Here is a 14262-nt window from a genome sequence, read left to right as displayed (position 1 = left end):
TAGTGCACATTTCAATTGTGCATATAACGAATTCACACACCGCCCGGGGAACAACATTCGCATCGAGCGCTTCTCTACTATCATCTACGCTCGTGATTTTCTGCTTCCAATATAGTGCCACCGATTGTGTGAAGCAAGAGGATAGAGAGAGGGAGAGGGAGAGAGAACAAGGGAATGTTGTTGTATCGATCAGCGAGCTTCATGTTCGGATAATGATGGCGGCATGGAGGATAAAGTAGTAGGCATGCGGGGTAAGGCGACATTCACGTGTATCATTTGTATTAGTTGCACACTCTGTGTTGAGGTGCGTTTGTATGTGTCCATAGGACCCGGCATGCCGGTGTCCGGTGTCATTGCGAGCAAATGCTGGGAGGAAGGAAGATGAGAACAACCGTGTTTCGTTCATTCATCCCACCATTCATTCATTTGTTCGCCTATTGATTTGTGTGTGGATACACAGGCGCTACCGCGACAACTTCAGCATCCCCCTTTCGCTCGAATTGGCCACTCTATCACTGTAAGGACAATACGAGGCGTATGTCACACCATATGCTTTCGATGCATCGATCGATGTGATGTACTAAAAAGAGAAAAGCTTCTTCAGTCTGTACTCTCGGCACGCTGACGTTTCATATCGGATGGAACTGATGGAAATGTCACAACTTAACGAAAGCAGAAAAAGCTCATATTGATATGAAAATATAGTTTGAAAACTTAAACTAACCGTAAAACCATTTAAAGTGTCCCAAAATGCAATGTTACTTTAACTCAAACGGCTCGATGGTGCTTGCTCAGTCTTCTAATACACGGTTAATTTATAATTGATTATAGCCACCACTGCACCATTTCCTTTTTGGCTCGAGACACGGTGGTGACAAGACAAAAAGGGTAGAAAACAGGAAGTCATACTGGAAAAAAGTTCGTTCTACAGGCGGGATATAAACTACTACTAAACCAACTAATGACCAATTCTCTATTTGTTCAATTGCTGAACACCTTCCCGCCGTTTGTGGGAGAGGAAGAAGGAACCCCAATTGCAAAACGGGGCGGTGAAAGCTTCCGGATGTCTGCACTATTTCCGTTCCCCGTAAGATGTCTCCTCTTGCTTGTCTTGGCGCGGCACCTTCTACAAGCGAGCGTCAGTGCACCTAGACACTACGCGAGCCCGGGGGAGGGGCAAAAGCAATCGCGTTTGGCAACCCGACCGGGTCCATCAAGAAAAAGCTGTACTTCTGTGGGTTGTTTTTTGTTTTGTTTTAAATGTCGCGTGCGGTAGGTGTCACAATCAATTAGGCTCTTGGCGGGAGTGACATGGAATGAGTGCGCAAAACGAACGCCACACTATTCCATTGCCGGCGACACCGGATGCTCGAAGCGTCGGTTTCTCGGTCGTCGGTGCTTAATCGGAAGTCAACGCCGCGCGGACACGTTGGGCGTGGGCAAGTTAGCGGTGGCGGCGGTAAATGAAGCAAATCTAATCGCAGTAATGGACACCGGACCACCCGACTGCTTCGGCACGATCAGTGTGTGAGTGAGTGAGCGGTGGTGGTGGGGATATTTAAAAGAATCAAAATAGAAAAATAGATTTTACTATCGGTGACGAATCGCGTTTTTGTTCTGCTGGGTGCTCTGGTGCACCAACCAATGCATACAAGAGACACCCATACAGAGAGAGAGAGAGAGAGAGAGAAGGAAAGAAAGAGAGCGATAAATACTTTGTTGCAAATCTAATGAAGTGCGATGTGTGTGCTTACCCAAAGTGTATTCGCGGACATCGATCCCAGGGCTACAACAACAGCACACACACGCTCACAAAGGGTTTAATGTATAAAACAAAAGCCAACATGATCCACCGGACATGGTACTTCCGCCTAAATTGCGCTTTACCCTTTCGCCCCTTCTCTTGCTATTTTGCTCTCTCTCTCTCGTTCTTTCCACCGAGACCAGCAAGCAACGACGTCATCCCGTCCTCGAAAAACCCACACGGGACGGAAATGCGATAGAAGTGGACTCTCTTCCTCTCTTCAATTTCTCTCCACTTGTCTCTTTATGCTTGCTCTCTACATCTCTCTGCGCGCCCGGTCTCTGTACAGAATAAATGATACACAGACACACACAGCATTTTGGAGACTCGCATCGACTCGCCGCTTGCGGTAAAACCTTGCTCTGCCGGAAGTGAGATGATTGACAGTTTGGGCTTGAAAAAATAATAACAAAAAAAAAAAACAGTGAGATGTGAGGACGAGGGCACAAGAATGGAAGCAGCAATAAAAACAAAAAAAAGCAAACCCCGACACACATGTGCTTTACTTTCCGGATTGCGTTTAAAGAGCCTCTTCTTTGGAGTGACACAAAACGGTAAAAAAGCTACAACAACAAAAAAAACATTAGAAAGAAACAAAATTGCAGTTGGTGCGGGGATCTTCTTTGTGTACGTTACCCAAACGTCATTCATTGTGGGAAAGCTGGTGTTGTTGGGATGATCGGTTCTACATGTTACTGACCTGTGGAAGAGACGGAGAAAGAGAGAGAGACCAAAGTAACGGGATTATTAAATGATTGATTAAATGCAAAGTGTAAAAACGGGGTATTTTGCAATGGTATGAAATCTAAATCCATTTCTGTTTGAATGTATGCGCTCTTAAACTGTTAACCCTTGCGCTCTCTCGTCGATCATCGTAATTAAGCTGCTGGACATTAACCGCCCCTTCCCCCCCGCCGGCGATACACACTTTGTCCTTCCGTCTTTCCCGCGTGCCTTAGCCATGACATCACAAAAGGCGGAAGGAAGGAAGTTTCAATTTATCACACACTCACGCCAACAACTCTTCTGTGCGCGTCCGCCGAACGATGCCAAACGACGCGCACTTGTGCTTGCTTGCGTGTGCAGAAAACAGAACCCAAAATAGGAATTGCCATTAGGAACGGAGCGCGAAACCCCGTCGCCGCCACCATCGTGTGGGGTTATGTCGCAGGTCTAAAACGAGCGGAAGTACGTCCGGACGTACGTTTAAGTGTTGGCTTCCGTTGGTGCAGTGGTAGTTGATGTCGCTAAGACACACACGCTTCGGCGGGCTAAATTCTTGTACGTTTTATTGCTAAAATCACTTTAAGTATTGAGAGAAATAAAGTGAAAACAAACCTTACAGAATTTGGTTTGTATCCTGTCCTTTCGCTAACTTAGTTACCACGGCTCCCCCATTGCGATGGGTAGTTTCCTGTTTCGAGGACCAGCTAAAGGGACGTTAAGGGTTCGTTCAAAGGAGGATCTATTTTTAGACAGTGCCTCACGCCACAGTGTGCCCTCACAGCGCGCTGTGTTCCCTGTCCCCACAAGAAACAGAAATTTAATTTATAACCCATAACAGAGAGATAGGGAGAGGGGGGGGGGGGGGAGAGCAGTTTGGCGACAGTAGCAGCACTACCCATCTATCGCTTTTGCATGTTTGGGCCCTGGAAATCGTTTCGCGCTATTCCTAAGAGCCATCCACATAGCCCAAAAATAGGATATCCTTCTCCGTTTGATAGCGCATCGATCGGTACACAGAACCATTCGCGCCATCCATCCTGCTTCCTGTGAATTTAGGAAGCTGTATATAAAAAAAGAATATAGAATAGGCAAAATTACGTTACGGTCAATGAAGATGCCTATTTTGCTCCAAGGCAGTTATCAAAAATAGAACACCTCCTTCCATCGACAGCGCATCGTGAGGCTGTCGCACAGACCTAATTAACCGGCGTGACGTATGCTCACCAGGCACACATTGGTGGTGTGCCATTTCCCACTATGCGAGCTATATTTCGTTTAATTATGGTAAGAGATATTTTTATCGCTTTTTTAAAACCACATTGAACAGCGAAAGTTCTGATTGCAGTGTGGCAATGCAATCCAATTCGAATCTAGTAGAATGAATACAGAAAATGTCAGGAGCATTGCATACATTTAGGCGGATTATTCTGTGCGATGGTAAGATATTTCGGGTGCGATGTTTAGGGCGGCACGCATAAAACAATTATATTACAGCTCGAGCCGCATATGGGGCCGCTCATCTACGCACCTACCCCCCCACCTCCCCTCCTCTTCTATCTCTTAGTTCACCGAGAACGGAAACGTTTTGGACGGCGAAAGATTTATCTCATGGTGTGTGCTTCTAATGCCTTACTAAATCCTCCAAGAACACACCGGGGGGAAAACCTGGGCCGTCCAGTAAAGACGACAGCGACTGCTGCTGCGTCACTTCCCGTCACTGCTGGTGATAGAAATATGCTACTTCCACACAAGGGGATGGCTGCGCTGGGGTGCACGAGTAGGCAGTAGAGTCATCGGGGCCATCATTCTGTTTTTAGCCAGGAAAAGATGGATTGCTTCCTTCCGCTCGCCCTGTTTAGGTTGTTTGCCGTGATTCCTTGTAATGATCGTTCCCTTTTTTTCTCTCTCTCTCTCCCCGTGCTCCCAGTAATTACAACAGCACACCACACAAGGTCCCTTTGCTTTCTTCGCCGCTCTTCATTTACTCGGTTGTCGTAAATAACAACAACAAAACATCCTAAGACTCGATCGAAATTCTAGGTTATATATTCTTAACATGCGACACGACGACGAACACGACGACGGGGAGATATCACCAACGAGCTGACAACCAACTTTCCAATCAATTTCGACGCTTAGGGTGTACGGGTCGACAAAGAAATCGAAAAAAATTGACCGTTTTCGTTTTGTCTCCAGCAAAAAAAAAAAAAAAATGCTGTTGATACAAGCTTTTTTCTTCCTGCTCCGGGATTTAGCTCCAGGATGAACCCAAGGAAAGCACAAAAAAGAACGAAAACATAAATGTATCTCAACAGAACAACAACAGAAAAGGAGGGCGCACATGTTTCGGGGAAGATTCCGGAAGGGAGCAGAACAGACAAGCTAGAAGGAAAGAGTGCGAGAGGTCCCTGTGCTATCTATCTTTAGAAATGGGCCTCAACACCAAGATGGGCATAATAGGGCAGAAGCAGAGCATCATCCGATCTAGCGAGGGGACCGGATGTTGAAGATACGGAACCATCGTTCGAACACACCGGGGAAGAAGGGAAGATACACACACACAATAGTGGAATGAAACTAAAAACATATGCACGTTGCGTGCGCTGCATGTGTGCTCTTCACTCACGTCGGTGCCTGAGATCCATGGTGCCACAGCACCACCACCACTGTACACCTATTCCCTCCGATTGCAGTCTTGAAAGAAACAGTCTCAAAGACCCTCTTCTCTCGCGGGCCCTGTCATCGTCGTCAGCGTCGTCCGCCAGACAGGAAGTTACGGCCTGGGGAGTCTCAAATTACCCTTCGGCGGCAATCATGCTCATCCCGCGCGCGCCCGGCGGATCAAATGCGATCCACCCCTCTCTCTCTCTCTCTTATAGCGCTTCTAGTAGGATCGCGATCATGAAGCGCATCATGCAATTCTTACACGGGGCAAAAGGGGGAGGGGGGCAGCAGAGCAGGGTGCGTGTGGTGGCGGTTGCACGCGGCTAAAAGGAGAAATACATTGCAACCGAAAATAGAACACCCTCCGCCAGGCCAGCCAGCGCGCAGCACAACACACCCGAGCGCGCACTTTTCCCGAAACAGCATCAGCGCGCGCGCGCCCGAGAAAAGATTCTTTCTCTACCTCCACTCTACTATACACCCCCACCCATCTAACCACCTTTTCTTAGAGAGTGTGTTCTTGTGTCATTCACTGGCTGGCGCGGCTGTTGCGTGCGAGTCAGTCTGCGGGGAATTTCCGGATGGGGCGGCAGCAGCAGTTTGGGGACCCTCCCCTACTGTCTGTCTGCTTGGGGCCTGCATCCCTCTCTGCTGGGGGTCGCGCTTTGGCGCATCCTATACGCCCCGTCTTCAAGAAGCTGACATGGCGTAACATGAGTGTGCGGCGTTGGGGGTCCCCCCCCTTCAGATGTGTTAGACCGACCACGCAGTCACACGCCGTTCTATTTTGGAGACAGTATGTTTCGTGTGTGTTTTCTATCTTTTCTTCTTTTTCTTAAGGCCATAGGGGGGGAGGCAAAAGCAAAAGCAAAAAAAAGGAAGTAAGAGATCGTAATAGTAAACACAAAGAGGGAAGATGAGAGTCTGCTTTCTCCTTCCGTCGCGTGGCGTCGGCGGCGCTGTGAAGGTTTTTGGAATTCGCTACAAAGATGCACCTCGCAAATGCAATTTCTTTGGAACGTGCCTTGCCGACGGTCGATTGGATCTATTTTAAGCGGTAAATTAAAATATCCACGCCGCCATCTCCTCCACACAGTGTCTTTTTGCTCTGGCCACGTCTGCTGAGGTTTGTGTCTGTGGGTTGGAAGTTACATGCAGCTCTACCGGCTACTGGCGCTAGGTAATAACCTACTCAGACGCTGCCAAGATGTAATGAGCGGAGATAGAGAGGAGGAGGAATAATAAGGAGGGGCCGTTTGGAAAGCCGTCAAATAGGGAGTCTATTTTAAGCGTGTAGCGAGCAATTTGGATATTATTCTTGGAATTTTTACAGTTGACACGTTATTTTGGTCATTTTTGGAGCATCAGTCTTTATATTTTTTTTTTTTTTGCAAATTTAGCAGGAATTAATAAAGAATTTTGCATCATCCCTAAAAGCAGAATAATGTTATAACTGTTTCATTTGTTAGAGATGCAATTCTACCACTAATTTCAGTCCTCCTTTCAATCTCTGTCTAGAACCTTCTCAAAAAAAAAAAGCAAAACAAAACGACTGCCAATATCTCCCCTGTTTGAAGTCAGCAATCATCAAGCAAACATCAATTGCACACATGATGCTGGCCCGCCAGCCCCACGACCACGCACAGAGAGCTTGTCTTTTTGTTAGGTCTGCGTGTTTCGGCGCCTATTTTGTGTCCGTTCAATGACCCAAGGAGGGGACGCAAAGCAGGGACTCGCGCGCAAACGATTTCGCAGATGGAACAGAACAGAACGAAGAAAGAAAGAAAAAAAAACACCACACCCGGAATAAGAAGGATGAAGGCAAAGCAACAATCAACGAAGGGGAGCGTAAACAATCAAGAGGGAAGAGATAGAGAGAGAGAGAGAGAGCAGAGCTCCTACACATGACGCGCCGCCACACAACGTGGACGGCGGCGATGGACGACGAAGGCGCAAAAGTGCAATAACAAAACAAATGCAATTTTGTTAGTATGCGCCCCTCACTCCATTTACGTCCCCCACTCCGCTATCCATCCTGTATCTCTCCCCCAAAACACAGTTTGTTTTCATGTTCAATTTTACACCCCTTGTTGCGGGGAGGAGAATAGAGAGAGAGAGAGAGAGAGAGAGAGAGAAGGAGAAGAATGGCGCGATGGGCAACCCTGGGCGGCCGTGGCAAAAATAATCGTCTGCGGCTGCAGCAAGAGCGCGCGCGCATTCTGTTATCAAATCAAAACAAAGCCGTCCGTCGGGTCGGGTCCAGTGGAGGCTCCTTCCTCTTCGCGGGATGTTGCTTCGCCTTTTGCAGCCAGCAGTGCGCGCGCCTCTCTTGTGCAAGTGGTTAATTTAGGAGTGCGCTGTTCTTAAAATGCATTACTACCGCCAAAGCAGCAGGCAAATGGAAAGCGGAAAGGTTCCGATAATAATAGCAGGGCTTGTGCGCTAACGTGCGATAAGGTCCTGCCGCGGCGCAACAGTATTCGCCAAAACAGGAGGACGTAGATGTGTGCAAGTAGGCGAGAGAGAGAGAGAGAGAAGGACATAAATCAGACCAGTGACTTCTTCAATGCCTCAATGCCTAAATCATGTGCTTTGGTTTCAGATCTTGAGCATAGTTTTAATCGACGGTTTGTATTCAGAGTTCAGTGATCTTACCTGGATCGGTGGAGATGATGTCTAGCGTGCCCAGAATCTCCTTGTAATCTCGGCACAGTACCTGCGGTGACTGTGTGTTGATGATGTGCTCCAGTACACGCGGATAGCAATCTCTGCAAAGACATAGGGTAGGATAAAGGAAGAATATGGTTAGTTGTTGAGAGGTTCTAGAGTCTCTAGATGTATAGGACATTCAAGTTAGGGCATCACTTTGTTGATCAATTTGTATCTCCTGCAATATTCTTGCACTTAATCAATTCTCCTGATAGGACATCAACAGGCCTCAAACTGGATTCAGCGTGCCCAGCGGGAATGTTACAGTCTATACACCCCGCCGCAAGCCGGAAAACGCTTCATAACAAGTAACGCCGAGACCACACCGAGATCGCTAGCTTCAAAGCCCCAAACCCGAACCAACTTCCAACTGGAAGAACTGGGTTCGGAGCCCAAGCCAACAACAGCAACAACAAAAAAGACCCCCCAAAGAAAAAGATCCCGAGAAGGAATCCTCACCTCAAAAAAGCCGGTTCTCTTCGCGCACCAGTCGGACGGACATCACTCCCAGCGTTTGTCCGGTTCTCTTTGGAGCCTCACCGGCCATCCTCTGCATCCCCTTCCTCACACTGAACTGGCTTGTTAAATATGCATACACAAATCTAACTGTAAAATGCCGCCCCGCCATCGCGACCATCGGGCTGTGGAATGTGGCAAGTGTTTTATTGGCATACCATCACTTACCAACTGTGTTTCCTTTATGCTCTCTTCTCCCCCCGCCAATCTCCATATCAACGTATGACAATTTGGCATTCGACACCACACACTCACACTCTCTCTCTCTGTCTCCTTCTGCTGTCGTAACGTCGCAACGCCACGGTGTATGGCATATCCCTATTCCTTCGCTTTGCTTTCTTCCGTTTCGAAAAGATGTTGATTTCTAGTCGGGGTTTTTTTGCTTTTTATTTCTCTCTCTCTCTTATTTTATCTACGAACCATGTTTCCTTTTCTGCGCCGCGACGGCTTTTTCCCTTCCAATTCCTACCGCCAGCCAGAGCCCCAACAAGCCAAGGAGGCATTCCATTCCATCATCACAACCGAGTCGGCCGTTAGGTGACATAAATACCTTCGAGCGAGCAGAAAGACGGGGAGCTTGGAGCATCCCATCGTCGTGCAACAAACCCCAGGACAGCAGATTTGTCGATTTGTGCGAAAAGAGCACTAGCATCATATTTCCATGCCCAAAGCGTACAAAAACACGCGCGCGCTAGAGATAAATGGAAAGAAAAGCTCGCAGCAGCAGCAGCAAAAAGACTTGCAAAAGACGGGTAATTTAAAGACAAAAAACTTTATAAAAGGAAGCATGACATAAGAAAATGTAGACGAGCAAACACATCAAGAGCAGCACAAGAGTGTAGAACAGTAGAAATGATCGAAATAAAAGGAGTTATGCAAAGAAAAACGGGAGAGGAAACAACAGCCACAACAAAAGAAGAAGAAAAAAGCCTATGAAAATATGCTTCTGCTGTTGCTGCTGCGAGATAGACTGCCCGGGGGAAGGACAGGACACATTCCAAGGTAACGGGGCCGGGGGAGCGTTGATGCCGCCCGAACGAAGAAAGCAAGCAAGCGAAGGCTTCAACCGAAGGGAATCCCAAAGAGATGGAAACAAGATGAACCTCACACACACACACTCACACAAACAGAGGAGGAAGAAGAATTGGTATGAACGAACTAGCTTTGTTGTGAGCGTCTCCCGCCTGCCCCTGTGCCCCCTGTCGCCCCACCGTTTGATATCACGACGACGGAGACTCCTTCACTTCCACAACCCAAGACCATAAGCGATCATACAAAAAAAACGGGCCGGAGGGCGGACGCGAAACGGGAGGACACAACTCCGAGCTCCCGGGGGCCGCCGCAGACAGAACGGAACGCGGTGTTACGAGTTTTTTTGTGTTCGCCCATTTCCCGCACAGCTCGCCGTAACACGCTCTTCTTCCCCAATGTACGTATCACACACTCCATCACCCATCATCATCAGCATCTTTCCGTCCTTCGGCCAATTGATTTTTGCCCAACAATTTTTTGTTGTTTTTTTGTTGAAGGGGTTTTGGTGCGAGAGGCTGGACACAGCAAGCAGCCTTTCTTCAAATGTAAATCTCCCCAACGCACGCATCTTACACCAAGCCCAGAGAGGGACGACCGACGACGGCCATCGAGTTTCTGGTTTGCTTCTGTTGCTTTCCCACATCTGGGTGCACACTTCAGCTCTCCCCAAAACTTCAACATACCACCCCCCCCCATGCCCTACCTTCGTGGGGATGCCATGGTCCTTTTTTCCATACTCACTCTCTTCCTCTCTCTCTCTCTCTCTCTCTCTCTCTCTCTCTAAATGTAAATGGAAGGAAGAGATCCCTTTGATTTCGCTTACGCTTGAACGGCGGCGGCAAATGATCGTCGTTTCGCGGCGGACGAGAGGATCGCACGAAATGGGGGGGGGGGAGAAGAAGCGGTCGGGAAAGTTAAGGTATGTGAAGGATCCAGCACAATCCACCACCCAGCTCAATGCGGGGCAGGCGGTAAGTTGCGTTGAGGAGTCAGACTTTCTTTCTGTCCCGCGGGGCTTGGGCTTGCCCATAAACCCGTCGTTAACTCCAGCCATGAGGCTGATGGAATAAGGGTCGGGGGGGGGGGGGGGGGGGATGAGTGGGTTTGGGGTGAGGGGAATTGTTTTCGTTCCGTTCCGGGAGTACGGCCAGAGGCGGAGGGGGCTGGAGTTTTGTTTGTCTCTGCCTTCCCACTGCTTCCTTACGACTCCGATACACACACACACAGAGAGCGAAGACCTATAACGACGACACCCCGGGTATGCCGGCCGGCCGGCCGGCATACATGCTCTGCGTACGCGTGTGTGTGTGTGTGTGTGCCACATGCACACACTCTCCTTTATGCACGCTCGTTCGCTATCGATCAACAGACACACTGGTTCACTTGTCGGTCATTGACATCCGACCAAACCCCCCCCCCTCCGCCACAGCCCAAAACACCACCGCCCGCTCCCTCTCTGGAGGGGGTGCGGTGTGGTGTGTAGCCAAGCTTACAGCGGTGATCGATTTGTTTGCTCCAGAGACCTCCCCGGGTTGTGTTTTCGTGAAACGTTTTGCGTTTTGTGGCAAAGAATGTATTACCAATAACAAAAAAAAACTCACTTCCCCTTCAGTATTCCTCCATCATGTTGTGCCCCCCCCCTCCACACACACACACAGCGCAACAATGTAACTGCGGTATTGGCAGATCTTTTGTATCGGAAGTTGGAAGCTTAGGTAGAGTGCTTTGGAGCAATTTAATTCCCCGCTAGATTATTCGCGAAGAAGAACCACCACAAACCACACCACAAACAGTGATAATTGTTGTTCCCCCTGAGGGGAGAAGAAGGAGGAGAAGGTGGAGGTATAAACATTTCTGGCATGCAAAACACAATCTTCTCGGTACTCTCTTTGCTCCAACCAGCTTGGACGCGTGTTCCTCTACACACCGCGGCTTCCTTGGAATGCGTACACACACACACCTTTCCCGAACGCCACCGCCAAACCCGTTATATCCCAGGAGGAGTCTTCCCGCCGACTAGCACATTTCCACGCGTCTTTTCTCCTTTTGCTGGCTCCGTTCGTTCCAATGTGTTCTGATCCCCTGTCTAAGCATCGTGTGTGCTGCTCGTGGGCTCGCTTTTATGCAGGAATGTGGGGCTTTTGGGGGGGGGGGGGGTTTGGTCAAGTAGTACGGTTAGAATTACCGATCCGTCCGTGTAGCGCCTGGGTAGTACCGGTTCGCAAGGCGAGATCATCCAGATCGTCTATCATTGAGTTGGAGAAGTCGTGCAAAATCATATTCTGCGCCAAATTCCTTGACGTTTGCAATGATATTATCAAAAGTTTGGCTCCTTTCCATACCGAAATATGGTTGTTGAAGAAAAGAGTTTTCTTTGAAGAATTTTTCTTCCAAACTGGTAACTCAAAACTCTCAATTCTTCTGAAACTGGACAACTTCATTTAACGATTTCGGTCAATTTGTCCCTTTAGCAATATTCCCTGTAACATGCGCCTTAAACCAGCCCAAAGATTCACACTCCTCTGTACTCCTCACACAAAAAGTGAATGGCGCGCGATCGCACGACTGGTAAGAAGAAGTGTGTGTGTGTAAGGTAAAACTCCGTAGAAATGGGAGCCACAAAACACAAGCCTACCCCAGCGGCGAAGCAGACCTGAAAGAAGAGCTCCAAAAACCCTTCGGAGGCCACATTCCAATGGAAAGAGTGTGCAGAGCGAGCGAGGGACCCGTACACCAGCTGAGGGCGGCAGCAGGCTGAGTTCTTCCCTCCCCAATGCTTTTCCCTCCACTTCTAGGAGGAGAGTTGGACACAGTGCTGCACATGAAAAGTGCAGAGTTTTCTTCTTGTTTGGGCTGGCTTGTACAGATTCCTGGTAACTACTGAGCAGGGAAAGAAGCCAGTACACACTCCGATGGAGAGTACGATGCCCTCCGGGGGTATGGGGTTAAAAATATGCCACTGTCGTCGTTCGCGTGGTGAATATGATATGAATGCCAGCGTGTTTATGTTTTCGTTGCTTTTTTTTATATTGAAACGATGAGACGGGCGGGAAAGGGAAGTTCAAGCTTAATGAACATTTTTTTTTTTTACCATAGCTAAATAGAACGAATTATAAAACAAGCTAAGTTAATGCAGCAAAACAGAAGGTTCAAGGCGACGAACCTCAAAAATGTGTTTCAATTATATTTGTATCAAAAGTAAACTTGCCGCAACCGTCCCTTTGCACCTGTGAGCACGCCAGTGAAGAGTGTGCACAGCATGATGGGCGCCCTCGATGCCCCCTCTCTAACCATTTTAAAGGGGGCAATAATACAACGGAAACAGCAGCAGCAGCAACACAGCGCCAGAAGCGCAATTGGAACCTCAAAAAAGCAAAACAAACAACATTGAACTACCACCACCACCACCACCCCCCGAACTGCCCCTCCCAAAAGTACATAAATACCGTTTTTGGGGAGCATCAACGGCACCACAACGAACACACATACACACGAGTCTATGTGCCTGTGTGTTCAGAAGCCTTCTTTTTCCCTCTTGTTCTCTCTCTCTCTCTCTCTAACTCTTGCTCCCTCTCGCCGACATTGGGGGCTGCAATATTCGCTTCGTCCTCTTCGCTCTGTCGGCAGTCGCGCAATCAAGCAGTCAATTTGCCGACACGGCTACATACATACAACAACAATCATGCTGTGTTCGCGCGCGGGCTGCACTTTTGTTGACTTTTCCCACGGATATACCTGGACAACCATCATCGGCACAATCATCGTCATCATCATCGTCGTCGTCATCACGGACCGGCGGCGACGCTGCATACCGATGCGGTCCCGGGCCGCGGTCTGTCGCTGTGAGTGAGCGAGAAAGCCACAGAGCGACCGCGGCGACGCGAGGGGTTGTTGATCGGTAAACGAATCCGGAGGTTGGCAAGAGGAACAAGTGGAAGAGCATTCCTCATTTCATCCCTTCAACACCACTCGCCCGCCCCTTTAAGTACGATGTGGAATTCGATTGACCTCCTTTGGATCGGGCTCTGCGCCACCACACATATGACAACACATCAGCATTCGAGGAGCATGGGGTGGGGGGGCCCCCCCGGTGGTCTAAGGTCGAGGGTACGTGTTGAAAATGGGTGGTGGTAGAAGTAACAAAAAAGGGAGTTTGTATTTTTTGAACAATTTCGTTTCCACAGCTAACATTATTTAGCTCCTTTTCTTATAATATTATTCTTTTTTTTAATACCACCATTCAAAGTTTCTGTTTCCGGGAACTTACGTATCCGGGGTGTTGGCGATTTGTCGCCAAACGAAGCATTGCAATTTGAACCTTACATACCTGGGAAATAAAAGAGAAAACACAGAAAACAAAATGTTACTTATTTGACTTTTTTTTTGCGAGTAAACAGTAATAATATTTTTAAATAAAGACGCTCCTATCAAGTGAAATATACAAAAAAAATTTATCAAAAGTTATTCAAACATTCCAGTACAATATAAAAAGAAATATATTCCTTCCCAGAACAGAAAACCTTGGCAAGAACGACGCAATAACATAATTAACAAGGACGGGGCGCGCAGAACGAACAGCGCAGTACACGACGGAGGCGCGCGCGCAGGAGAAAAAGATGCAGCTCACTCGCACACCCAGAGGGGGGGGGGGGGGAGGAGGGGAGTGCAATACCGCGGCGAAACCGAATTCAAAAACAAAATTAACAACAACGAATGAACGAACAAAAAAAAAAGAACACAGAAAGAAGAGCAAAAGAAGCGGGAAAAAAACAAAATTCCCTCTTCTCTGGCCGTATCTCTCGCTGCTCTCC

At 48.3% G+C, this 14262-nt stretch overlaps 1 protein-coding gene across 5 annotated transcripts in view; it reads right to left on the bottom strand.

The window, feature by feature from the left end:
- The window catches only part of LOC120898457, a 123477-nt gene that overhangs the window by 17680 nt on the left and 91535 nt on the right, over window positions 1–14262 (bottom strand). For all 5 annotated transcript variants that reach the window (XM_040304342.1, XM_040304344.1, XM_040304343.1 and 2 more), the window contains one exon: window positions 7850–7962. In XM_040304342.1, coding sequence (XP_040160276.1) covers window positions 7850–7962 — 113 coding nt within the window. The remainder of the gene's footprint in view (window positions 1–7849; window positions 7963–14262) is intronic.

Source organism: Anopheles arabiensis, chromosome 2 (genome assembly GCF_016920715.1).
Source record: "Anopheles arabiensis isolate DONGOLA chromosome 2, AaraD3, whole genome shotgun sequence".
NCBI lineage: Eukaryota > Metazoa > Arthropoda > Insecta > Diptera > Culicidae > Anopheles > Anopheles arabiensis.
Note: the sequence above shows the minus strand (reverse complement) of the source record. Positions and strands in the feature narration are given on the sequence as shown.